Source organism: Vigna unguiculata, chromosome 7 (genome assembly GCF_004118075.2).
Source record: "Vigna unguiculata cultivar IT97K-499-35 chromosome 7, ASM411807v1, whole genome shotgun sequence".
Classification (NCBI taxonomy): domain Eukaryota; kingdom Viridiplantae; phylum Streptophyta; class Magnoliopsida; order Fabales; family Fabaceae; genus Vigna; species Vigna unguiculata.
In genome coordinates, this window is record NC_040285.1 from 9,189,066 (window position 1) to 9,217,036 (window position 27,971).

The 27,971-nt window shown below is 33.5% G+C and overlaps 1 protein-coding gene across 4 annotated transcripts; it reads left to right on the forward strand.

Moving 5' to 3' along the window:
- Positions 1–4,253: 4,253 nt before the first annotated feature.
- Positions 4,254–27,971, forward strand: LOC114191021 (nuclear pore complex protein NUP160). Of its 4 annotated transcripts, none has more exons than XR_003605913.1 (28): positions 4,254–4,534; positions 4,605–4,737; positions 4,831–5,101; positions 5,416–5,476; positions 5,615–5,772; positions 10,423–10,508; positions 11,563–11,667; positions 11,755–11,849; positions 12,583–12,703; positions 13,327–13,509; positions 13,620–13,809; positions 16,354–16,925; positions 18,603–18,765; positions 19,882–20,156; positions 20,271–20,458; positions 21,871–21,947; positions 22,030–22,376; positions 23,112–23,180; positions 23,258–23,576; positions 23,905–24,036; positions 24,171–24,279; positions 24,363–24,434; positions 24,652–24,775; positions 25,473–25,580; positions 25,863–26,003; positions 26,938–27,111; positions 27,186–27,304; positions 27,402–27,971. XR_003605913.1 is itself a non-coding variant. In XM_028080156.1 (28 exons), exons 1-27 carry the CDS (start codon positions 4,347–4,349, stop codon positions 27,225–27,227), a joined length of 4,503 nt encoding a protein of 1,500 aa, XP_027935957.1. In that variant the 5' UTR covers positions 4,254–4,346; the 3' UTR covers positions 27,228–27,266; positions 27,402–27,971. The 4 variants fall into 4 exon arrangements, 1 of the variants encoding a protein (XP_027935957.1); XR_003605914.1 differs by having other exon boundaries at positions 23,908–24,036; XM_028080156.1 differs by having other exon boundaries at positions 27,186–27,266.

The following is a 27,971-nucleotide window of genomic DNA, read 5'->3' on the forward strand; positions in this document are numbered from 1 at the left end:
ATTAATGAAGATCCACTTGAAGATTAAGTTTTAATGTGTTAAATATGAAAATAACATGTTAAATGTAATGTTTTGTTGTTATATCATGTTGTTAGGCTATATGACATATGTTAGATGTCTTGTGTGCCTTAATGTGTCTCTTTTAATCAGTTAAAATGGGTTTTAACAGGTAAAAAGGCTTGCAATATATAGTTTATTATATGAATGCATTCAGTCAGTTGAATTATTTTTCAATTGACTGATTTCACTTAAGTCAAGTGAAATCAGTTGACTATACAGAAAATTCAATCGACTGTTCTCACTTAAACCAAACTATATGTGTTGTGTTTTCTAGAGCAGAGGTGTGAATCTGAGTTTTTGAGCACAAAACTTTGTCATTCTTCTCTGGAGAACTCTCTCTCTTTACAATACACAGCTGCAACTCGTGGTTTGAAGATCTTGGTTGATCTTGGAGGCATTTTAGCTTGTGAGTAGCTTGAAGAACACATGTATGGTTGGCTAGGGACAGCCACCATCAGGTTTGGACGTTCTTGTGCCTCTCGTTGGTTTGCCTGATGTGATTTCAGGTCTGTAATTGTGATTCTTGTAGGGTGTGTGTCTAGATTTTTGTGTGAGTCAAAAATCTTGTGAGTTTTTTTGTTAAAAAGTGTAATCTTGGTGTGTGATTTCTAAAACTTTTGAATATAGTGGAAACCAGGCTCATGCTTTCTTCGTAAACTGGATGTGACTCTGTGTTTGAGTGAACTAGTATAAAAACAACTGTGCAATTCTCTCTCCTTCATCTCACTCACTTTGAATCTATTCTAAAACTCAAGAAAACTAAGCAATTCATTCTTTGGTGTGATTAATGCATTCTTGTATAATCTGAGGTTATATATTTGTTAAAAATATTGATTGGAACAAGTCTTGTATGTAAAAGATTGATGTTTGAGTTAAATCTACGAATTCTGCATTCTGCATAAATCTTCAGTATTTTAGCCGACTGATTTGTCTTTTTAATCGACTCTTTCATAGTTCAAGAACAAATTAGTCTACTATTTTATGTTTTAATCGATTGAAAGTGTATTTATTTGTTACTTTTACATCCTAACGATCTAGTCTATTTGATTCGATTGAAAAGATGTTTAAGCTTTCGAAAAAGTTTTAGAAAGTCAATTCAACCCCCCCTTTTTGGCTTAAATCACCATTTCAAAACTAACATTATATTCTACAAATAATTTTCAATTCAAGTCGGTTTTGATATAGCATTACAATTAACTGGACATAACTTCTAAGATAAAATTTATTACAAATACTCTATTATGTAATTGGTTTTTGGTTAGTAACCTAATATTTTCGTGTAAATTTTTGTGTGTGTGGTGTATATGCTTCAATTTCCCCACCAAAAGGGACTATGATGGGTCCTTAGAGAGGATTGAGAATATATGTTGGATATGATTCTCCCTCAATAATAGAATATCTTGAACTACCAACAAAAGACTTATTTACAGTTTGACTTTTCGACTTTCACTTTGATGAATAAGTTTTTCCAACATTAGGGGGAGAAAGAAAATAATTGGAAAAGAATATTGGTTGGAATAAATTATCATTATCTTATCTTGATCCTCGTACAAAAGAATGTGAACTGGAAGTTTAAAGGATAGTTCACTTACAAAATTAGTCAATCAATACCAAATATTCTTACTGGCAGAAAGGGTAATCAAATCATATATAAATTGCTACTGTTCTGAGTATATTTGATATTATTTCATAACACGCCTGAAACGTGGTAGGCCTGTTAGTTCCAAAGACACGTTTGAAGTGTGATAGACCTATTGGTTCCAAAGATAAAAACTCTTGAATGAGAAAGAGAGCTAAAATGCAAGATGACCTAATCGAAAAGGTGGAAATCTCAAAAGATTCATTTGACATAATTAACGATTCTGTTCCAGAAGAACCTTAGGTACCTGAAATTGATGAAAATGATAAGATCTCTATAATTTATGTCATGAATCATATAATATGGAACCAAAATGAAGTCAACATTGATGAAAATTTTGCATATAATATAGCGATGAATGCTATGAATGACAATGAGGATCAATAACCAATGATTATTGAAGATTGTCGACAAAGACATGATTGGCTAAAATGAAAACATGCAAATAAGCATAATTAGATTTTCTTGCTAAATGAAAGGTTTTTGGACCTATGGTTTGCACACCTGAAGTTGTGAAACCCGTTGGGTACATATGGATTTTTGCGCAAAAATCAAATAAAGAATGATGAATTATTAGATACAAAGCACAATTGGTTGTTCAAGGTTTTTCACAAAACCTGATATTGATTTATGAAAAGACATATTATGTGGTATTGGATACAACAACATTGCAATATTTGATTATCCTAATTGCACAACAAGGTTTGCATTTATATCTAATGAATGATGTTACAACTTATTTGTACGGTTCTCTTGAAAATCATATTTATATGAAAATCCCTGAAGGATTTTATTTGCCCAACAAGACAAATTCTAAAGAGGGTTATTCAATAAAATTGAACAAGCCCTTTTATTGATTAAAGTAATCAGGATGTGTATGACATAACCGTCTTATTGAATACTTATTAAAAGAATGATATAGATATGATCCTATTTGTTCTTATATTTATATGAAAAGATCAAAAATTGATTTTGCCATAATTATTGTTTATGTAAATGACATAAACATCATTGGAACTACTAATGAGCTCACAAAGACAATTGATTGCTTAAAGAAAGAATTTGAGATGAAGAATCTTGAAAAGGTAAAATTTTTGTTTGAGATTACAAATTGAGTATTTAAACAAATGTGTTTTTTATACATCAAGAAGCTTATATAATTAAGGCGCGTAAAATGTTCTAAATGAACAAGTCACATCCATTATGCACTCTAATAGTTGTGAGGTCGTTAGATGTTGATAAATGCTCTTCTTATACCTCAAGAAAATGATGAAGATCTTCTTGGTCCAGAAACACCATATCTTAGTGTCATAGAAACACTAATGTATCTTGCCAATTATACTCGATCTAATATTGCATTTGTTGTAAATTTGTTAAGCAAGATATAATTATTCAACTACAAGAAGAAAATGGTTTGGAGTAAAACATATACTTCGTTACCTTAAAGGTACTACGAATATGAGCTTATTCCTTCCAAATAATTCATATTCAGACCAATGAGTTATGTATATGCATGTTATTTTACATATTCTCACAATGTCACAATAGTTGATCATAAACAAGATGTTTGTTCAGATGTGGTAACACAATGGTTTTATGATGGTATATGAAATAAACCATAGTAGCAACATCATCTAATCATATAGAATTACGAGGAAAGTTTTGAATATGTTTGGTTAAGGTATATAATTCAACATGTGCAAGAAACTTGTGACTATCCCCGACAAAGATGGAATCAACAACCATATATGAAGACAATAGTATCTTGCTCAATTGAAAGAATGATATAGATATCCAAAAAATTCATTCATGTGAAAATATGACATGTCTATTTATAAAGTTTTTGTCAATAATAACTTTTGAGCAAATGATTCACAAGTTCAGACTCTGTCACCTCAATGATGTAATTTTATATGAGGGGGGAGAGATAGAATATGTCATGAACAATATTGTATTAAAGAATATAAAATGTTGTACTCTTTTTCCTTCACTAGATTTTTTTTATCCCAAAGGGTTTTTCTTAGTAAGGTTTTAATTAGACACATTCTCTCATTAATAGACACGCAAGGGAATGTTATGAATTAATGATTGTCCATTGATACATTTACTCATATGATTTTGGTATGATTGATACTCATATGACTCATTTCTTTACGTAAACATAGGTATTAAGTAAGTTGTAATTTGTTTCCTTACGGGACTCTCTCTCTTCCTATCAATACTATGACTCATTACATTACTCTTACTCTTTACGTAAACATAGGTATTAAGTAAGTTGTAATTTGTTTCCTTTATGCGACTCTCTCTTCCTATCAATACTAATATATAAAGAAGTTGCTCCCTATTATCTCATTATTTATTCTTCCTTTATTCTCTTTTCTTCTCTCCTTTATTATTAACTTTATTTTATAATAAAATATAATTTATTTTTATTTTATTATAATTCAAACACAAGCTATTTTTTTTATCATGTAAAATCCTATTGAAATTGAGTCAATTAAACTATAAAGACGGGGGAGTCAAATTCTAAAAATGTTTCTAACGTTTTCTTTTTATTTTCACCTTTTAGCGCCAAGTCTCAAAACCCCGAGCTCTTCTTCACATGCACTAGGGTTTTGCTTCGCTACTGCGATTCCACTAGAAGAAAATGGTAACGGGATCAGCATTGGCTGGGAAGGAAGTTCCCGTTGCCGGAAGCGACGCCGTTCGCTGGATCGATCTCCACGTTCCTTCTTCCTCCAACATTGTCGCCGTCAATGGCGACGCCGCTTCTACTACCACCTCCGACCGCGCCTCCTGCTTCGTCGTCGGAGATCCTCCTACCTATCTCATCTGGTTCTCTTCTTCCTCTTCTTTTTAATTTCATTTTTCGCGTTCGGAAAACTTACCGTTTTGCTGACCGCAGGAGAATTCACAAGGCTCTACCTCACTCTCTCGAGTTGCTTGAACTCGCTGCTTCGAAGGAATTCCCTCGCGTGGGACTCAGATTCACTTTCCCCGACGCGCTTTGCCCCTTCGCGTTCATATGCAAAAACGAGGTTTCTTAACTTCTTCACCACGTTTGGTTACGGTTTGCTGGTGTGTTTTTTTCGCTTTGGCAATTCATTTTGTTGCCTTTGTCATTTGCGCAGATTTCTGGTGCTTCTAGATTCCCTTACTTGCTCTATGTGTTGACTGTCTCTGGCGTCGCGTACCTCTTGAGAATTCGAAATATTTCTGCATATGCGTCCATTTCCATTGTTCCTGTGGACGAGCTTCTGGAGGTTAATGTGCGTGGTTATATTGCCAATCACGCGGCAGCGATAACTGCTGTGACAGCCACTGCCGGGGGTCTTGTTGTTGGCACGAGTGATGGTTCTGTTTTCTGTTTCCAACTCGGTGTTCTAGACCCCAGTGCTCCTGGTATGAACTTGCTATTTCCTCTCTGGGCATGCGTTTTTCTCTTGCCTCTGTTTGCTTTCATAGTAAATTTCAGCTGTATTATTTGTATGTCCTATTGGAACTTAAGATTGCACTGAAACTTCACCCTTAGTCTGGTTTAGGCTGGTGTTGTGGGATGTTTTAATTGTGAATTGGAAAATAGGGTTGGGGTTCAGTTGTATAGCAACATAAGTTCATCTTCTGACTGTCTTTAATTTCTTCTCTTGTTTTGAAATTTCGGTGATGTCTATTTTATCACTTTTCAATGGTTTGTTTTGAATTTGTTTTTGTCAAAGGTTTTGTTCATGAGCTGAGAGACGAAGCTGGAATCACACGCTTGTGGGGTTTAATACCACGGTATTTTCTTTTTAAATTCTAATACTCGTTAAGCATGTTTAGTATCTTCTCCAATTTTCTAATATATTGTCTCTTTCGTCAATTGAACCTGTCACTATGGTGTGAATTATAAGACATGTAATTGAAATGTGTATTTAGGGGGAAAATGGTAGGTACTGTACAGGAGTTGGTAATTTTGGAGTTGCACGACAAAAAGTTTGTGTTTGTTCTTCATTTGGATGGGACTTTACGTATTTGGGATCTTGCATCTCACAGCAGGGTCTTTAGCCATAACATGGGGACTATGACAATGACAGGTATTGTCTACCTCTTGGATTTAATTCCATCCTACATTATTTTTTATTTGTCCATTGCAATGGAGGCCTTATAAACATTGAAAAGGACTGTTAGTTATGGTTTTGCAATGTTCATGTTAACATGAATGGGATGAATTAGGAAATCTGCTGGTGGATTGCTATATTATTTTATTTGTGTTATACTTGTTCCATTATTACCAGCCTCCATTAATGTTGAAGTGAACTGTTAATTTTGTTTTTTGCAGTGCTTATGTTTATATGAATGAGATAAACTAAGGAGGTTTCAGGACCCAATGATTATTTAACTAGTAGGTTTATGAAAATTGGAAATAGCATGCACTGCATGGTATTAGGTTATTAGCATATAATTTGGGATGTTTAGGGCCAAGCGCTGGCTGGCTTTGATATTATTCCAGCTTCTGGGAGACCTTTTAATATTTAGCATTGAACAGGTTTATAGTAGCGAATTAGGATTGATTATGATTATTGTGAAAGCGGTCTTTTTGGATTCTAAAGTTTTATCAGTGATAGAAAAGAAATTATAGTTTTGTGTCTTCTTTAATATTGTGTATGGGACAACAAACTTCCATGAAAGGTAGATGCAACTTTGTAATTTCCTTTAGGAACTCTAAGCTTCTTTTTGCCCGAGCCAATGGACTGTTGCAACATTTGAAAATGAGAGAATTAGGTAGTATGGTTGTAGTTTGCTTGAGCTGATTTTGAGGGATTGGCGAGGAAAGTTGTAGGTCCCATTGCCTGTTGATTCTGCGCAGGGTGGTGAGAATGGGGGGAAAATCACGTTGAGAGAGATAAAGAAGAGAGAACTGTGCAGGTGGGCAAAGATGCAACCTCATTGGTTATGTTGCACATATAGTTGATTATGTTGCTAAAATAATAGGCGTTTATGTCCCATAATTGAGTGTTTTGTTATTGTAATGATAAATAATTTATAAAATAATATGAAAATATTAATAAAATTATTAATTCCTGGTATTTCTTACTTCTTTCTCTTCCTCCCCCCCCTGAAGGGAAGGTCACATTTTGCTAATGACGTTCTTCACTAATCCCATAATCTTTATATTTAGTGGAAAGGAAACAAAGATGATATTTATTCCCATATCAGGCAAAATTTTTTGTTGTTTCAAATTGTACATCTATTGTTCCAGTTGAACTACTTGTTTTTCTCAGTTTGTTGGGTTCAATATTTTTCCCTCATTTACTTTATTTTCTTCTCTTTCTATCGATTCTCAAGCATAATTTGATTTTTGTTTGGGTGGCAATAGAAAAGTACAAACATGAGTGAAGTTAGTTTCTGCTCCAGCTGAGCAGTGTTTTTCTTTGTCACTTTGTCTATTAACTTTCATTCACACACACATATTCTAGGTCTATGTTTTATCCTTTTTCTAGCTATTCCCTATAGATATTGCAAGCATTTTGAAATATTATACACGAATATAAAAATATCAATATGCATTTCAAAGTTTTGTGTACTTTGTGTATATACTTTTGTGTAGTATTATAGTAGATTATTATTTTTATATTTACTTTTATTTAAAAATTTGTCAATTTAGAAAAATAAAGAAATAATTTGCTTTCATTTTGAAAGTTATGGAAGAGTCCTTATGGGAGATTCCTTTAGTATCCTTAGTAATTTGTGGTCAATATTTAATCACATATTCCATTTTATAAGTGTTGAAAGGATCAGTGACAAAACATGTCATGGTATTGCTCTAGTACCACATTGAGAACAGAGTACCTGAGAAAGACTATAATAATTTCTGAGTGTTGTGGAGGAGGCTCCCACGGGAGTTCTCTTTGTGGTGGATTTGAATTTGAATGTCGTGGTGGTCATCGGAGAAAGGAGAAATTGAAATGCAAAATTCTGAGGTTTGTGGAAATTCAAATTTCATTCATTGCTGGTAAAGAAATGTGACTTGAGTGTAGGGAGAACGAAGAAATACATTGACGGAGAGACCAGTAAAGCCAAAGAGATTTGAATATCGTAACTTTTCAATTATATTTGGTATTGAGGCATTATTGGTATTAACACAATACTATACTATATAATAATAAAACATTTATATTTAAGGTAAAAAATATATATAATTAATTAATTTAATAAATACATTTTGCATATTTATATATCTTGTATATTTAAGTTTATGTTACATTCTTTAATGTTTATGAATCTTACGATTCATGATTCAAAATTTAAGCTATCCGATATGCAATACGATTCTCGATTCAACTACCATGAAGGTGAGGCTTGCACACTCATGTATATACTATAATTTGACTATATCTCTAGTTGATATGACATCTCTAATACTTTCTTTCACGTCAAGGATTGGACATCTAGAGCATGATAGTAGATATTTATGGGTGGTTTGATAGTGACCAGATGGACTTAACTAATTTTGTTAGGATAAACTTAGATACTGTCTTAGGAAGTGGATAACTTAACTCAATCTCACAAAATCGATTTGTAAGTTAAAATTTTTACTTATTTATGTATTATATAATTTGGCCATGTATTTAGCCTATGTGGGATCTCTAGCAATAAACATAAAAATTCATGAAGAGATTACCTATGTTTGTACAACTAAGTTGGATTTGTGACAGGTAAACCAGTAATTATTAGGGCTATTGGCATCCTTGCAATCCACTAATGGATGGGTACTGCAGAAGCTTCCTTCCTTGTAATGATGTCTTTATCTATAATGAATGCTAAAGATTTTTGATTGTGCATGTTTGACAAAAAAGGAAGTAGTCACATGTAGGAATCAGGAAAAGATTGAAGAAAGCAAAACCCACTTGTCTTGTTTATTTGTCCATAGTATGGGGATTCGAATCTGCCACTGGGTTAGTCTAACAGGTTGGGACTGGGCTTGTGTGGGTCCAAAGAAGAGATTCTTGGAGTTAGTTATGCATTTAGATAGGGGTTTAATGAGCAGGTTATATGTATGATGTGTCAGAAGTTTAGGGGATGGCTGTGTTAAATAGAAGAGTATTAAGTGAGAGAGTTGCTGTGTGTGAGGAACTTTGTGCTGTGTTCTTCCTTTGCTACTTGATCCCTTTTGTATCTCTTTGATGGTCTAATCCAGAAAAAATACAAATCAAAGGCTTACATTTGTTTTAGTCCCTGCTAATGCATCCATTTTTTCAAGTTTCTGTTTTTTGGTTTGACTTTTTAATCCAACAATGTTTGCCATCAAGGTTATCAAATTGAGATTCAAATAGTGAACCATCAATATTTGTAAGGTTCAAGTACAGTGAAAAATTAATTCAAACATATAATATGGATAATATATTTTTCAATGTAAAGAATTCAAGCTAGAAAACTTCTTCAGCAATAGTCATACTAAACAAGAATGAAAACAAAATAATTGAATAGCCAAATAGAGTAGATTCATTGAATGAGTGGCAAACAAAGATAGAATAATAAAGTAGAAGTTCCTAAGTGTTCTTTTTTAGTTCCTGTTTAAGCTCACATTTTTTTTTCATTAGAATTGGTGAAAAAATAAAAAGCCATGAATGGTTGAATTGTATATATTGAATTACACAAAGTCATTCGCGTATGTGAGGTATAAAGTCATTTATCTTGAGATACAAATCGGTCAATAGCCAAAATGTATTGAATTGTAAATCGTAAGATTCTAATGACTATGGTTGCCATAACTTGGTTTGGCCGTCGACATAATGGTAGGTTGAAACATGCTTTACACAGTTAGGTTGCACCATCTAAAAGCAAAAATTACTATATTTATGGAGTAAACAAAATTCGGCATATTTTGAGGACAAAAGCTCTATATTTGTAGGGACATAAAGCATGTTTTATGTAATGGATGGTCACCTGACTATGACATCCAAATACTCAAAATGCAAAAAAAAGTATTGGTGTTTGACACATATCCATTGATTATTTTGAAAATTTTCTTTTATGACTACCTGACGGCTAAGGTACTCTAAGAAATAACTTGAGACCCAATTTCACATTTACTGTAGTTTTTTATTTGTTATATTTATTGTTAAAATGTGTGCTTTCTGTGCTATTCTAATTTGGGCAGGGAAAATGTATATTTTTGGGTTTATAGTAACAAGAATACATTCTAGTAAGTGGGGGAAAAGATACTTAGCCATGCTTGCTTGATTACGAGTATATTTTTAATGGTGATTATCTTTTTTGACTCTTGTTATATGATGAGCAATTAGTAATGTGAATGTCTCTTTATAGATGTGGTGTACTTATGTTTTTTTACACGCATTTCTTAAAGTATCTTGATTTTTAAAAATTTTCCATATCACCATTTCAGGGTTGTTATTTTCTTTTATTATACTCTATTTGGATGTAATCAGGTGACAGTGAATATTGTGGAGATAGTAACTCATTTTTTTGCTGGGATTAGAACGAAATCTCTGTATATGAAAGGACCTCAAACATATTTACGCCTAGACAAAACTTCCTAGTTTAATTTCGTTTGTCTGAGTAATTTTCTGGAATCTATTAGTAACGTTATCTCTTATCTGCTGGCATATCAAATTCAATTTAAAGTGAATTACACTTGATCTCTCCTTTACTTTGTTTATTGGTATTTGTGTTCTCCCAATTCTTTTGTGTACTTATACTCACAAAATCTGTTTGTTCTTCAGGTGCTAACTTTGTGAGGTTATGGGTGGGTCAATCTTACCCAGATATCGGCATAATTCCTTTGGCAATTTTATTTCGAGACACATTGGTATTGCATTTAAAGACATTCTGATTTCTTACTCTTTTTAAATGCAACTATCCAATATTGATTATGTTTAGATTATCTTCTGTTTGAATATACTCTTGAAAGAAACTTCATAGTTTCTGAAGTTTGATGATAGCAGGACTTTTTAAAGGAAGACATATATCTTATTAGGGATTAAAAAATGCATTGGTGGATTGAAGATTTCCTATTTTAAATGTATTTCTCACAACAGTTTAAACTAATAACTTTATGGTCCTACACTAACATTGAAGCCTATGAAAGAATCTGTGAATAGTCTTTTGAAGTATAGGTCTGGTGGTAATAACTTTACAACGATAATTAATTATTATTTAAGCTTGACTTGGAATGGACTGCATTTTGTAACCTATTAAGATTAAGATTAAGATGTTATGTTTAAGCATTAATTAGTGAAGTAGGAATATAATTTGATGATATAGAAATATGCTTCATATGAAATATTAATTAGCAACAGTTTACTCCCTTGTTATGTTTTATAATTTCAATTTATTTGATGGAGTGTGATAAAATGTTCCTTTTTCTTCCCTTGAATGATATTAAAATTAATTTCATATTCATCGTGTATGCAGGCTTGTTTATGCAATTGCCAGCTAATAAGCCAAATGAGTTGGGTTTGCAATAACCCAATCTGAATTTGTTTAACTAATGCCTAGAAATTGTTGTTGTGTTTACTTATTTAATTCACGAGATTTCCCTCTAAAGCAAATAATTGATCAAAATTTGATGGTTCTTTTGTGTTCCCTCCTTTCTTTTTCTCCTGCTGTTTGGATTGAATCTTCTGCCTTCTATCCTAGTTTTGTCTGAAATGAAAAAAAATTGTAGTTTTTCTTATGTTTAAAGTTCATAAGAACCTATTTCTGTTCAAATTTGTTGAGAGAAATTTGGGCTGCCTGTTGAGGATGCTAAAATCTGTTGTAACATTCACTGTTTAGTTAATGTAAAGTTGATATTACCCTTTGACTTGTTATGTTTGTTTTGCTTTCTTTTTGTAACTGAGTTTTTAGGCTTTATTGTGAAGGATGAAAATTTGGAGACGATCTCTTTGTGTAGTATCCTGTATAATATTGGGGATAAAATCGTGTTTTCTATGGAGTCTTCAGTGCAAAACATTCCCTTGGAGGAGGTAATCTGCTGTTTTTACTCGTTCAGCTTGAATTGAACGTGACTTTTCCCCTTGCTCCAGATGTGAGTGTCCTTTTATTTTTTGCAGGGAAGATGCCTTGATGTTAAATTAACATTGGAGAAGATATGGATATTGAAGGATGATGAATTAGTATCACACACGTTCTCTACAAATACTGATGAGTATGCAACATTTTCAGTTCTTTAATATCTGGCTGTTCATTTGATCATGTTTCAGAAGTAGTTGTAGAATAAAAAACCTGAAACTATATCTCTAGTGGTGTTAGCATTTTACTGCTCAATAGGAAAGAAGGAAGTTGGTTTAGAACTCTTATGTAGCTAAATATTTGCCAATTCATAATGATAGTACTAGTTGTCCATAATTCAAGAGGGAGGCAGGCAAGGTGAGGGTTTGTTTTGGTGCTGTTTTAAAATTTTATACTCCACCTAATTTCCTTTTAAAAATGCTTTTCATCTCCAAATTGTTTACAAGTACTGTAGCCATCATGTTATGTTACAGTTTTACGTCAAATTTCTGAAAATTTAGATATTATAGTGAGATTCTTGATAACTGCTTATATTTGAAAAAAATATGGTACATAAATTATATTACTTGCAAATGCAATGCAGTATAGTCAATTTTGGGTTATTTTGAAACTCATTTAGGAATATCCAATGGTGGTAGCTTTTAATATGATCCATTGTAACTTTAGGAAGAAATTCATTAAGTTATTCAATCATCTAAAGAGTAATTTCACTTCACACTAGTGTGAAAGTTTCCTAACTCTATATATGAAGATGTAAAAGAAAAAGTTTGCTAGACAAATGATGACAGGGAGAGCTCCTAATCATCCTATACAAAAATCCAGACATCCATTGATTGTTTTTTCTTAGTTGTTATATTGTGTTTTGTCAGGGTAGAAGCATTTTCTTATGCTTTACAGGAGGAATTTGTTGCTGATCAACTATTTCAAAGTTCAGAGCATCTTGCAGATGAAATTTTACAGATCACACATTCAATGTTTTCATCTTCAAAGGTAGTAGGTCACGTATAATTTTCATCTTGAAAGGTCTTGGAGACCTTTTATTGCTTTGCTATTATTTACAGAAAAAAGTCGGACTTCATAGTTCACTGAATGCATCTGCACTCATTGGTTGCACTGCATTTGTGTACACTCAAGTACATGTGCACTGGGTGTGCTTATAGCTAATGACGATTTTACAAAAAGATGATTAATCCAACTCTAAGAACATGGTAGTGGTTTGTATCCAAACTCTGAGGGCATATTTAATGATACTGTATTGCGTACCTGATAAGGTCTTGGTGCTTGTTACTTATCACGTACTTAGTTTTCATGGCTTAGGATATCTATATGTATCAATTTAAGTGGTTAGTTCTAGCTTGTCAATATCTGTTAATGGTTACTAGAAGCAACTTACCTTAATTGCTTCTCAAGGTTTAGAAAAAATGGTAGATGAGAAATTTAAGTTTCAAACTACCTATGCTGGAGTAAAAGGATTTTCTATCAAGTGAAATGTAAATTGTTACTGTTCTGGGAGTTCTCTTATGGTTAAGGAAACAACTTAATTATTTCTTTTATTGATGAAATAAGAAAATCATCAAGAGGAAGATTTTGATTCAGTCATTTCTTTTCTGCAGGATGATATTTTACCTTTTGTATCTTGTGTTTTCTTAAGAAGGTTGCTTCTTTCGGGGGTTCATCATAATGCTACTTTGTATGCAACTATAGTTGAGTATAGCAGGCATTTGGGTGAATCTGAGTTGCATACATTAACTGCTGATGGGATAAAGAAGGAGATACTTTCCATCATAGAACATGAGGTTAACATTGTCATATTTACTAAATCTATTTAATATGTCCTTAATTTTTCTCTATTTAATTTTAAGGCTGGGAAAATTGTTGCAAACTGACAAGATTGATAATGCTGTAGGTTGGATCTGAAAAGGTCTCTTTGTTGCACTGCTGGAAAATTTTTTTCAACTGCTATTTCCATAATTGGTGCAAGAACAATGCATTGTATGGTTTGCTTGTTGATTCCTCTTCTGATGCCATTGGTTTAATCAGAAGAAGTTCCATTTCACTTTTTCGGTCTTTGGAAGATATTGAACGGATCGTGGAGGGTAAATATTAATTATAGTTATCTCTCTCTTTTCTCTCGGTGAATTCTTATATTATTACATATATTTCTGGCTTTTCCATAAACGGTTGTTGTTAGAAAACCTTTAGAATCTGTCAGGGAAAGTGAGAAAAGAGAGAAAGAAATTGAATCTTTTGTATTTTGAATCAAAAAGAGAGGTATAATGAAGAATTGATACAGTGGTTAGGTAGTTACAAACTGTTAGTGACAGCTGGCATATTGTAAGTGATAGCCGTCTTTCTGCATTAATTTTTAACTAACAAGAATAACTCTTAGAAAGTGAACTTCAAGCCTAATTCAACCTAACAAAATTGGCTTGATAAGATAAGGTTTGCGATCCACTTATATATTACAAATTCACAATTTTATCTTATTTTTAATCTATGTGAGATCTTTTTCACATCCTATCATGTTGAGGACTTAACATCTTGAGTGTTACCTAATAATAATAGGTGGCACAATAGGTCTAAAAAATCTCACTAGATAAACCTCAAAACCATCTTAGGAAGTAGATATATTGTAAGCCTAACTTAACATCACAAAACTCGTTTGATAAGATGAGGATTGCATTCCACTCATATAGTATAATTTGGTCATATCTCTAGATGTGGGATCCTCAACAATAACAAGCTACCAAGTTAATGCAGTTGAGAACTACATTTGTTCAATACAACTCTTAATAGTTTTAAATTCATTAACTTGCTCATTGTAAATGTCAGAGATATGTTTTGATTATGTTAAAAATATGATTTGATTACATTAAATAGAGATATATAATATGAGTTCATAGTGAAATATGTTACCAAATATTTCCCATTTTTAAATATTAATCATGTGTCTACACAATACTCAAAATTCATTATTTTTATTTGACTTTCTTTCAACATATTATTAGAGCAGTACCATACCTTGTGACCTGACTTGTATCTAATCCTTTCAACATGGTATCAAGGGTCTAACGTGAACGGAACAAAATCTGTTCTTTCCTTGTGGGTCCACAACTCACAAGAGTAAGTTGTTTAGCAATCATATACTCTTTCCTATTTATTTTCTTTCCACTGTCATCACTGTTCATGCCAGATACTCTGTTCACAACTGTAGTGATAGTTCACCACCAAAGTCTTTTTTGTGAGCTTGTTTTTCCAGTGAATCCTGTTGATGTTTCTATTTAGTACTGTTTAGCATTAATGTTTTTGGACAGTACAGTTTACAAGTTTTTTGTTTTTGGCAAATACTGTTCATTATTGACATTTTATCAGCAAGTATTGTTCCTCCTCGATGTTTTTTATTTTGTTGAGCCCTTGCAGGCTGACAACCACTATCATTGGCATCACCGTGATGTGTGGTGACCATATTTGCCCTTTGATAATAGTTGTCGTGCCTTGTGAGCATTTTTGCTTCCCAGCAACTGTCATGCTGCTCTCTGAGCAATTTTGCTTGTCTCAGCTACTGTGTCCTCTGATAATTTTTTTGATTTCCAGTGGCTGGCTCGCTCCCTTAGCAGTTTTTGGTTTCTGGCAACTGCTGTGTTATTGATTCATTTTATGCTCTTCAACAGCTATTCCCTCTGAATCATTTTCAATAAGCTCGACTCATGTGAAACGTATGTTTCAGCTTGATAGGGTATTTTAATATATGATTTGAAAAGGATGAAACATATTGAAGATGGATTGTCATTTTGATGGAGAAAAATGTATGGGACTATTAATAACTTTGTCATTATTTTCTGTCAGCTTTAGTAACCAATTGGCTGACATGTTTACTATGTCTCTCATGGAGTCTTGAGTGGATGACATTTGTATTAAGTTTGTCTCATGATACTTATGCTTCAATTTGAGGGGGAGTGTTATATATTATATGATTTGGTTGTGTTAAGAGATGTGATTTGATTATATTAAATATGGGTATATTACCAAATATTTCTCGTTATTCAATTTCAATTTTGTTCCCTATTATTATATTTCTTTTTCATTATAAATAGGAATACTCGTGTGTACACAATACGCAATTCATCATATTCCTTGTCAAAATTGTTACTTAATGTATTTTAAGAAAGTTTAAATTTTATTTTCTATCACAACTGATTATTTGTTGTTAATGCTAGGATTGTGTTTCTAGAATAAATCCCATAACTATTGGGATTTGTCTCCCTAGAATTAGCTGAATAATGTTTCCATAACAGCCATGAGGCTTGTCTGCATATAGGTCCAATGGCCCAATTATTCAGTATGAGAAATAAAATATTCGTCCTTCTAAATTTGAGACTTCTCTGTGTCTCTCTTCTCAATGTGGTACTAGAGCAGTATTTCGTGACCTGTTTTGTTGCTTATCCTTTCAACAGTTACTGATGGTTGCCTTTCACCAGATACTATGCAACTAACAAGAATAAAAAACTACAATGAAGATGGAGTTGAGAACTCCATCTGTTCTATACAACTTAATAGTTTTTAATTAATTAACTTACATTATAATCTGTTCTCTGCTTTCATATGCTTTTCTTAATATAAATTTTGTTTATATTTTGTAGGCTCTTCAGATGATGTTAGTGAGCTCACAGGCCTCATGGATATCTTTGATGATGATCTGGAGTGTGAAATTCTAATTGACTTGCTCAGATGTGTCATGAGTTTCAGCCAACAGTTGGGCAAAACTGCTTCTTCTATATTTTATGAATCTCTTTTTACTACACCGTTGATCTCTTCTGAAGATATCATTCGCTATGTTGTAAAGATTTTAGAAACTGGATATTGTATGTCAGGTCCAGTGTTCCAAACATCTACTTCTGGTAATCATGTAGTTGTTCTGGAAAAGGAGCTGACAGATCATAAAAGTTTGAGGAAACTTTCCGTGGATATGTTTTTGTCACTTCAAAGCTTGTACAAAAAGGCTTCCGCATGGGGCAGGATTTTAAATGTAATTGAGTGTTTCCTGAAATTTTTGGTTCCGAAGAAAGTAATACAAAATTTTAATACTGAAGTATCATCAAGCATCAATTCTTCCGTTATAGTACATACTACTTATCAGATTGCAAAAGTGATGTTTGAATCTGCCTGGGACTTTCTTCTATTTCTAAGCTATTTGGTGGACATCAGTGGCCAGGTGAGTCCATCCTCATGTATGCATACTTGTTGTCCTAAGTGTAATTTTTTTTTACTCTAAGCATAATTTATTTGAAATTATTGTCTAATTAAATCAGATAGAAATTATAAAATTCTTGTCAAAATATATTCTAGAAAGTTTTAAATATGATTCGTATTGTATTTTAATTCTGTATGTTTGCTGTACCTTGCTTTTACTATCAGCATAACAATCCTGCAATCTTTGGGATTTGTTCCCTAAGATAGGTTATTCTTGTTTCCAAAAATATACAACAAATGTATGTCTATGTATTAGATGTATGTAAGGAGATATAGTAAGAAAGAAATTATTTCTTCTAAATTTGAGTTGGTATTAGAACTCTTGATCTTTGGGAGCCTCTAATCGTGTGACCTAATTGCAGTCTTCATTGCTTTGTGAACCTAATTGCAGCCTACATTGTTGTGTACACCTAATTGCAGCCTACATTGTTGTGTAAACCTAATTGCAGCCTACATTGTTGTGTAAATCTAATTGCAGCCTTCATTGCTGTGTAAATCTAATTGCAGCAGCCTCCATTACTAGATGATCTCAAACTCTCACCACAACCTCCATTGCGCTGTGTTTCCCTCCTTTACAACTGTTAGAATAATCATTAAGCTTCAGTAGGGAGTAGTGTGTTGGAAACATCTACCAGCCGTACCTACTGTTGTACCTGGGTGTCTAGTGCAGACCTTTTATCTTCTATGCTCCTCTTGTATCAGACTTTTCAATATAAATAGAAGGTCATGAGAGGGGACCTTCAAGCCCTCCAAAATATATTTTCTCTCTTTTAATCTTATCCCACTTTGGTTTTTGTCTTGTTTTGTCTCTTGCTGTCCTGCAGTAGTCACTGCTGTTTGCTGCTGTCCAACACCGTTCACTGCTGTCCGCCACTGTCTGCAGCTAACCGCTGTTGTTTCTTGCTAGTTCCGAGTTTCTTGAAAATATTTGAGAAGTTCTTGTTGTATCCTAGAGGATTTGCGCAATATACTGCGGATAAGTCCTTAAGGTAGTGATTATGCACGCCTTAGGAAATCCAATTTGTTTGTGTTTTCGTTAGCATATACACAACTTTGTCTTTACTCTGGCAAATTCAACTACCAATGTATTGACATGTTCATTAAGTCTCTCATAGAGTCTTATGTTGGTGGCATTTGTAGCAAACTTGACTTATAAGTATGCTCCATCTTGAGGGAAGGTGTTAAATGTATGATTTGAATGAACAAAACATATTGAAGTTTATTATCACTTTGTCAGATAGAAAGTCATGTCTGGGGTAAAGTATGTACTAGTATTGTCCAATTCCTTTGGTCAATTAGCAAATATATTCACCGAGTAAGGGGTACTTGAATTAAGTACATATGCAACAAACTTGGTACATATCAACTATATCCTTGAGCTCGAGAGGGAGTTTAGAATCTTGTAGATATGTTAGAGTCCTATACATGTAGTAACGGTAGATATTAGGATCAATGATTGATTTTATATTTGTTACTGGTAATTATGTTCTCTTCCCTATAAATTGACCTTTCATGTTGATCAAGTTCTTAACATATACAGACAGTTGTATTTGTTAACGTGATTCTATTGCATCTTTGTAGATATAGATTAATGTCTTGTTTGTTTCACACATATATGTTGCGATTGCTCTTCATGCAGGTCCATTTGACCCATGATGATATAAACAAAGTACAGCTTGAGTTAGTTCCGATGCTTCAAGAAATAATTTTTGAATGGCTGATCATCATCTTCTTTACGATCACACCATCTTCACTGGCTGTAACCGAGGATTTCAATTCTAAACTTTCATCACTACAAATAGGTAGGCTGTATGGTGTTTTTACTTACATTGTATCATGGAAGTTCCAATTTGGTTTGGCTGGCATGAATTTATCATTGTAAGGGGATGCAGGCTCACAAGATTATTCCCCTTCTGAATTCTGGAAGAAACAAGTAATTATTTCATATTATTAGGATTTTAAATTTGGTTAAATCTATAAAAATGTCATCATTGTAACACAGTTGGTGAAATCACTTACCGTATGAACTAAGAAGATGAAACTGAAGTTGTTTTTCTTTGTCAATTTCACAGATTCCATTTTATCAGATAGGAACAAATTAAAGAGATAAGACATTTAAAATCAATTAGGAAATTAATGAAAGAACTGTTTGAATCAAGGAATGTCATCTCCATGTGTTGTATTGTGATGTGATATGTGAAAACTTAAAATTCGGAGTCAAATTTGGATTCACCCAATTAGGCAATACTATTTGAGAGAGCAAAATAAAGAAAAGCAATGTGAGATACTTGGTATGAAAGAAGCCATACCAAAATTATTGAGAAAGAGAGTAGTTCCTTAAATCCTTCTTGGTCAATAATAAGTACAATTTATATTTTATATTAATAATGAAGAGGTGGGTAGTTGAAAAAATTATTTTTACCAAGCTCCTCATTATAATGCTTTCATGGTATTGTACCTCATGATATCTCAGGTAGAAATTTGGATTGCAGTTATATATTTAAGATCATAGACTGTAAAATAATTCAGCAAAGTACAGCTTATGTTCAATGGCTAAAAGAAACGTCAAAACTACATTTTCTGGCTGCTAGAGATTCATTAAATATTATAAGTTAGATACGCTAGATCGTCAATAGTTAGAGGATGGAAAGACAGGTTTAGCTTAAATAGGAGTAGGGAGTGAAATTCAGCTTTGTTACCAAAGGGTAAATAGGGTCGTGGCTTGGTTGTAAAGGAAAATCTTTGGAGTAGAGATCTTTCTCCATGCTCTGTTCATTGTCATTCAAGCAATAAAGTTGATTATTTTCTTTCCTTCCCTTTCATTATGAGTTTGTAACATTTACAGTTGAGGCTTACTGAACTGAGTATGTATAAGCCATACTTTGGATATTGTGTTGACCTTTTTGAGCGTGATACAGATAACAACATGGGGAAAAGATTGCTGAATGAGAACCTGGGCAGATTTGACTTTACATTGGCTTTTATATTCTTGCTCAATGTTGAAAGTTCATCCTTAAACCATAGCCACTTTTCTTCAGATCGCTTTTCAAATGCACAGAGCTTAATTAATAGGGCAAGAGACTTCATCAATTGGATCATCTGGGGTCAGGCTGGAGAATCTTCTACTTTCTTAACCCGTTCTATTGATCTTGCAATTATTCTTTTCAAACATGGCCAGTTTGGTGCTGCTGAGGTTAATTTACTTGTCCTTTTTGTTCCCCACAATGGGTTCTTTCTCTTTCTTTCTTACTGTATAGTTATGTTTACTGAAAATATCTTGTATTTCAATTTACAAATGTTTTAAAAGCAATTGCTTATGATTGCCGAAGCACATTTACTAAAAGAGAAGACATCCCATAGTATTCAAGATGCTGATGGTGGATGGTGCATACGTCATCATCTTCTAGGGTGTTGCCTACTTGCACAAGTGCAGTGTGGATTACATGCAGCCCATAAGGATAAAAAAGTTTCTGATGCCATTCGCTGTTTCTTTAGGTATTACAACACACCTTTGAACTATTTCTCTTTTTATTATTTGCATGATGTGGTTATACATAATTCAAAGTTAGGGAAAGATAAATAATATAGAAAGGGAAGTTGATATTCTTCCTATTTGTAAGAAATAAGCATTAAGTAGTTATATATGATGACAATGATTTATAATTTTTATTTTGCTATAATGATGTCTGAGAATTATGCTTGTAATTTGAATTTGCATAAGTTGCATTTATCATTATTATTTTGTGAATTTTTAATGTATCTAGATATTTATATGACATGTATTGTGTCGTTGTATTGCCATATACCATTTGTGTTGTATGAAGCCATAACCTGCCACCATTCTGTAGCCACCTAGTGCCAAAACGACTCCCAGCTACCAAGCATATTATAGAATTGTATATGTTCTGAATGTATTTATATTATTAAATAGAATCAATTACAATAAAAACACCTAATAATTATCAATCATCCTAATTTATGAGATTATGTAACGGTTGATTTCCTAGAAATCTGTAACAACAAATTATATTCTAACACTCCTCCTCAAGTTGGAGCATATATGTCATATGCACCAAGCTTGTTATAAATATACTCAATCCGAGGGCCGCTAAGGGACTTGGTGAATAGGTCAGCCAACTGATTGTTAGAGTTGATGAAATCAGTAGTGATTTCTCCAGAGAACACCTTTTCTCGAACAAAGTGACAATTAATTTTAATGTGTTTGGTTCTTTCATGGAAGACCTGGTTTGATGCAATGTGAAGTGTAACTTGATTGTCACAAATAAGTTGTGTTTCATGGATATCCCCTATTTTTAGTTGTAGTAGTAGTTGCCTACGCCATGTAAGCTCACAAGTGGCTGCTGCCATAACACAATATTCTACTTTTGCACTAGATCTATCAACTATATTGTGCTTCTTGTTTCTCCATGTTTGAACGTGAGGGAAGAGAAAAGAATAAGAAAGGTCATATCTAGAAACTAGGTACAACACAAAGCACACTACAGCTTTTCAATAAATTCTATTTAAGATGACTTATTCTAACACTTATTATGTCCTTGCTATTACAGAAAGTCCTAAGTATTAAATCTCAGTTCTGAAGTGTTGCACAAATTGCTTAAACAGATTCAATGCTAACAACTTATGACCTTGAGCAAAAATAATACGAAAGTCAATTGATCTGTTACTAAAACAAATGGAGGAAAGTGAGCAAGGAGAGAAGGCAATAGGAAGTATATTAGAAGATCTGAATCAATTGTCAGCTTAGAAATTTCATAAATAATAGTCTTCGTGTTGTAACTCTCTCTATATGTGTATAGTTTTCATTTTTTTATTGTGTTTTATGTTCTCTTCATATTTACTTGTGGTTGCCTTGAGGTATGACCCATCACTGTTGGTGTTTAATTCAGGTCTTCATCTGGAAATGGTGCATCTGAGGCTCTGCAGAGTTTATCAGATGACTTAGGAATTATATACCTTGGTTTTAGTGAGTATTTCTGTAGCTTAATTGTAATGATCTTAGTAAGTAAATGGATAATCGTAGCTTCAGTTTTGTGGTTTTTATGCAGGTGGTTGTACATCAATTGCTACATGGAAGCTTCAATATTATCAATGGGCAATGCAGTTATTTGAACGTTATAGCATTAGTGAGGGTGCTTGCCAGTTTGCACTTGCTGCGCTTGAGCAAGTTGATGAGGCTCTATATATGAAAGATGACATCCGCACAAACAACTCAGTTAATGAATCAGTGACAACCATCAAAGGACGACTATGGGCAAATGTTTTCATATTTGCTTTAGACCTTGGTCGATATTATGATGCATATTGTGCAATAATTTCAAATCCAGATGAGGAGAGTAAATACATTTGCCTGAGACGATTCATAATTGTTCTATATGAACAAGGAGCTATAAAGGTTGGATAACTATGATAAACTCTTCTGATTTTTCTTCTTTGAATGATCTACTTAATGATTTCTTTAGGTTAATATTTAAAATAGATTGTATTTTTGCGACCGTACTTTTGTGCTACTGTGTTCAAAGTTTGATTACAAGAATATTAATTAGTTACGAATGCCAGTGGGTTTTTAAACTGAAGTTTGCAAGTTAAATTTAACTCCTACAACATTTTGCAGGGATGCAATATGTAAATGTATGAATGTCTCTGCTTATGGGTTACCATTTTATGCTAATGATATTTTTCTATATTTCTAATTATTCTATTGTATCTGTTATGATTCCTGTACTTTTCTAGTTAAAAACAGTGTGACGTTATTCCTTACTTCCAGAGTTATATGTGTGGTATAAGGCAGATTATTAGGTTAAAATATTCTCAATATCTTTATAGTAATTAGGAAAAAAATATCTTCATAATCTTCCTATTTTTTTCTGCATATTTTTATTTCCTTGAAGGTTTTGGTTATTAAAAATAGAGATGATGAGAATGTAATTGGTGTGATTGATATCACTAAAATAATTCTTTATTTTCTTACATAGTTCAAGTATATGTCAAAATTTAATTCATTTTTTGTGTTAAAGGAAGCTGCATTTCAATAACTCCCTCCAAATATTTTATACTTTTCCTTTCACATTGTTTTGGTAAAATTTCCATTTACTTACGTTATTTAGTACCCTCCTGCCCTTATCTACAGATTCTTTGCAGCAATAGACTTCCCCTTATTGGTTTAGTGGAGAAAGTGGAGCAAGAGCTTGCTTGGAAGGTATGCCTGTTCTGGACAAATTGTATGTTAATTTGAAGTTTTCTAGAATATCCATAAATTTTACATGTAACATGTAGGCTGATCGATCAGATATTTCTGCTAAGCCAAACTTGTACAAGTTGCTTTATTCATTTCAAATGCACCGGCATAATTGGCGACGTGCAGCGAACTATATATACATGTATTCTGCTCGTTTGAGAACTGAAGCAGCGTTGAAAGATAGTGTAGGCAATTCCTTGATGTTGCAAGAGAGGCTGAATGCACTCTCTGCTGCAGTCAATGCACTACATCTTGTTCATCCTGCATATGCCTGGATTGATTCCTTGGTTGAGGGAAGTTCTCTTGTGAATGAACATTATCCAAGTAAGAAAGCTAAAAGAACCCCAGATGAACATTGTAAGTAATTCAACTACAATAGTCATGTTATATCACCAATTTTACTTCATTTTTTTAACAGAATGAAATATGCTTGATCGAAAAGGATTCTTATATAATGTAGTCTTTTTAAAAGTGACTCTTGCTAATATGTTGAGGGATTGGGTAATTTTGCTTCATTAATGTTTTATTTGTTCTCTTTTTTTTTTTTTAATTTTTTCTTTAAGGGGACCTTATTCTCCTTACTCGATATAACGATCCATGTCTTGGTGAATTTCTTCTTTTATAATAAAAGAATTTATTTATTTGTTTTTGGAGTGTTGGTGATGCTATTTTCTGAACCTTACAGCAGCAGCTGATAATGATGCAGAGCCTCAAGGCTGGCAGTCCTCAATTGATATTGAAAAACTTGAGAATGAATTTGTGCTAACTTCAGCAGAGTATATGTTGTCACTGGTAAATGTCAAGTGGACATTTTCTGGTAAGCATCTTTTGTCGGTAACTCATATGGTTGCTTCCTTAACAACTCTGATGTCATTAAATTTCAAAATACTTTGTATTTTTCATTTGATAGAATTTCAAACCAGTTTTCATTCCCGCTCTTTCATTTTGAAGGAAAACATGGAGCTCTCTCAGACTTGGCTGATCTTCTTGTCCAAAACAATTTATATGATATGGCCTTTACAGTCGTTCTAAGATTTTTCAAGGGTTCTGCACTGAAGAGGTATACATCTTGAACTTGTGTTGCATGCATACACACATGCATGTGTATATTGTTGACCTTATAGTCTTGGTATTTCTCTTTAGGGAGATGGAAAGAGTGCTATCTGCTATCTCACTGAAATGCTGTCTTGACAAGGTGGAATCCGCCTGGGTCGAGTATGTTGACCTATTCCTTTCCATTCTTTTACAAACCTTTTTTGTTTTTAAATTGATGAGATATGATACCTGACTTTAAAGGTCATTCTGTTTGGTTTAGAATTTGTGATTTCATTATTGTTTATTTAGTGTTTTGGCAATTGCCTTATTTTCAGAAAACTTCTTTACACTGTTTCTGTCAGTATAGATTGTATCATGTACTCTTTATTTATTTCAGGGAACGCAGTCATTTACTGGCATCATCAAAGAATGAGATGGTAGTCCACGGTTCACCTATTACAGTTTCCACAACTCCACGAACTGAAAGAAGCAACCAGTGGGCAACACTCAAGCTTTACCTTGTTAGTATCTTCTGCTTGTTTTATTGTGTTGTCCATTACATGATTTTTGCATTTTTAATCTTTGTCTATATATATATGGTTTTTAACTCTGTCGTATTCAATGATTAAAGGGTATTCCTCTGATTATTTAGACATCTTTTTGGCTTTTGTTGTCTAACAATCTGGGAAACAAGAAGGAAAATTTTCATGCAAGTGTAGATTATGTGATTTGGTGTATCAAGTTGAGAAGAATGTTATTTTTATGTAAGCATTATTGCTATCTAGAAACTAGTGAAGTTGGAATATTATAAAAGAATAACATGTGTTATGCTTGGAGCTTTGGTAATGTCATTTTCTGACATTCTTTTGATTTGTTTCTAGAACCAATAATATAACGAATGTCTTGTCTCCTTTGTTAGAGCTAGGTCATAAGATTCTACTCATTAAGGGTTAAAGAACCTAAACCCCATAAACTTGTGGTATTGGATTTAGCGTTCCATGCTCATTTGAATTTCTTTCAGCTGTGTATATTGTCACTGATGGAAGCTTTCCCTAATAAAAGACATTTTTGCGCGTGTACAAGTCTCGTAGTTTTTCCTAGCGGGTGTACCATTCTGTCATTTTGTTGTGTGTGGTTTCTTAAGTCAGTTTATGTACCTTTTATTTTCATTTTTTGTCCCTGGTTCACCCTTTCTTTAAAATTGCTCCTAAATTGCAGGAAAGGTATAAGGAATTTCACGGTAGATTACCGATTATTGTTGCAGAGACTCTTCTACGTGCAGATCCTAATATTGAATTGCCTCTTTGGCTTGTGCAATTGTTCAAGGTAATTTTCTAGGCTGAAAACTGCAGTTAACGATTGGCGTTAACTGATGCAAGAGAGTACCTGCTTGTTTTGAAAATTGGTCTCAGTATGGTTTCAACAAGTATATGATTCCTATATGAATCTATCTAAATTGTTCATTTTCCAATGCAACTAAATAAATTCAATTTTAGTTGCTTCTGCTCTACAAAATTAAGGGATACTTTTCCATTCTCATTCAGCCAGCCTCGGCTTCTACAATATTGGTTTCTGTACAGTTGATATTGTTTATGTGGCTTGTGACAGGAGGGTCAAAAGGAAAGGTTGTGGGGGATGACTGGCAGGGAATCAAATCCTGCATCTTTGTTTCAGCTTTATGTTACCTATGATCGTTATGCAGATGCTACTTACCTTTTGCTTGAGTGCATAGACTCATTTGCCTCAATGGTACATTTTTGCTCTTCTAATGATCACTTTGATTTGTGTATGCTCAACTGATGTATGGTATCTCGACAATTAGTTACTTCTATCACCACTTCTTTACGTGTCTTGGGTTGTCTGCTGCATTGTAAATATTTTACTCAACAGAACTTTTTTCTTGTCATGGAAATTGAAAATATTAGTTAAATTGAAAGTTATTTCAAGAGTTCTGTATTTGTTACTATACTTGTATTAAGCCCCAGTGCAATGGTAAAGCTGGGTCTTGGTTCAAACCTGGAAAGTCTCATTGCATATGCCTAACACTATGGTTGTTCTAATGGACTGAATAGGGCTGAAAATTGTTTTACAGTGGAAATGTTACTTGATGGGTGTTTGGAAGCAGTTCATTTGGATATGTTGAATGGTTACTGTGGGTGCTGATAATTTTGATTGGAGTTTGTGGTGATCACTGATTAACTAGTGCAAAGATTTCTATGTGGTTTAGCTTGTTTAGGTTTTTATGACAAGTTTTTGGGTCGTATTTTGTGACAATGTTAGTGGTTCAAGATTTACGCACTTTCTATGTCAAAAGATTAGGAAAGGTTGTGTTTCAGAAAGGGCTAGTCTTTGGTTTTTCTACCTCATGCATTTGTGACCATTGTCAAGTTGGTGTCTATTATGAATAACAATCAAAGCTATTCTTCCCTTTCTTTTCCGATGTGCAACAAAGTATGTCATAGGTTTGGGAACAAGTTGTCCCAGTTTTTCTTCTTTTTGATGTTGAGTTTTTTTTTTTTTCTTGGTGATCTCTTCTTATTAATATGGGTTCCAATACTTCTTCTGTCATATAGATATTCCTGATACAGTGTGGTGGCAACTGGCAAGTTTATGCAGTGCATGGTTTAGCCGCGGTGTCCTTTGTCCGTTCTGTATTTAATACTGTAGTAACATCGTTTTGCAGAGACCAGCAGATATAATTAGAAGGAAAAGACCGTTTGCTGTTTGGTTCCCGTACACAACTATTGAGCGGCTTTTGTACAGGCTAGACGAATTAATTAGAATGGGTCACATGGTTGATCATTGTGAGAAGCTCAAAAAGATGTTACATGGTTCTTTACATAGTCATCTCAAGATGGTAGGAAAAATTAGTCTTTTTTTTAGTTGCTTGGCACATATGTTTATACCAGTCTATTTGTGTCTGGATTGCAGTTGAAGGTGGACTCAAATGATGCTGTTTCTGTAACTTCTTGATTGCTACTTACACTGACCACTGGGAAGTTGTAGATAATGGTGGGATCACAGCTCTTGATTCTTTGCTCTGTTCAATGGTTTGTCTTTCTTTAATATGCATTCCCGTCACTTTTATTCCCCCCCCCCTCATTTATATGGCTTGTTCCTTTGATTGATCATTTCACTGCTGAACAGCATAATATCCAGTGAAAAGGCCGCAGCAAGTTGGCATGGAGTGTAAAACTTTGGGGATGAAAAAGCCATGGGTGTGAAGGGTATTTCCCTTTCTTTTACAACGAGAACAGGGCAAAATAACTGAATGATAGTCAACGCCTATCTGTCAAGAATTGGAGATGTAGTCCTTGAACAACCATATAAAATTTGTATATGATTTATCTTCTGGAAATTTTGGGCAAAGGTTGATTGACTTTGTTTGATAGAGTGCTATGGCTAGATATGCATAGTAGCTGTTCAACTGCTTGTAGGGAAATTCCGCATAGAATGATTAGTGGAGGAATGTTACTCATCTTTTCTTCCACTGAAGGTTGACGAAAAGTGTTGTAGTCCAATTCCAGTTAGAGAACATGGTCTGATTTTGTAATCTAGTTTAACAATTAATTAATGAGCAACTTAACTAGGGATATCAAACCCTACTTGCCTACTAAATGGCCAAGAAGATCCCTTTGGTTTTTTTGTAATACTGACTGTAATAACTCAGGATAGCGATTTCTACTATAAAATTTGCAGCCCTACTGAAGCTATTTA

What these genes read in the sequence shown, in the direction of transcription:
- LOC114191021 (XM_028080156.1), top strand. Translation starts at nt 4,347, where the DNA reads ATGGTAACGGGATCAGCATTGGCTGGGAAGGAAGTTCCCGTTGCCGGA. An exon ending in GCCATTCGCTGTTTCTTTAG is followed by an intron (nt 20,459 to 21,870) that starts GTATTACAACAC and finishes TGTTTAATTCAG; the next exon opens with GTCTTCATCTGGAAATGGTG. An exon ending in AAGGGTTCTGCACTGAAGAG is followed by an intron (nt 24,280 to 24,362) that starts GTATACATCTTG and finishes ATTTCTCTTTAG; the next exon opens with GGAGATGGAAAGAGTGCTAT.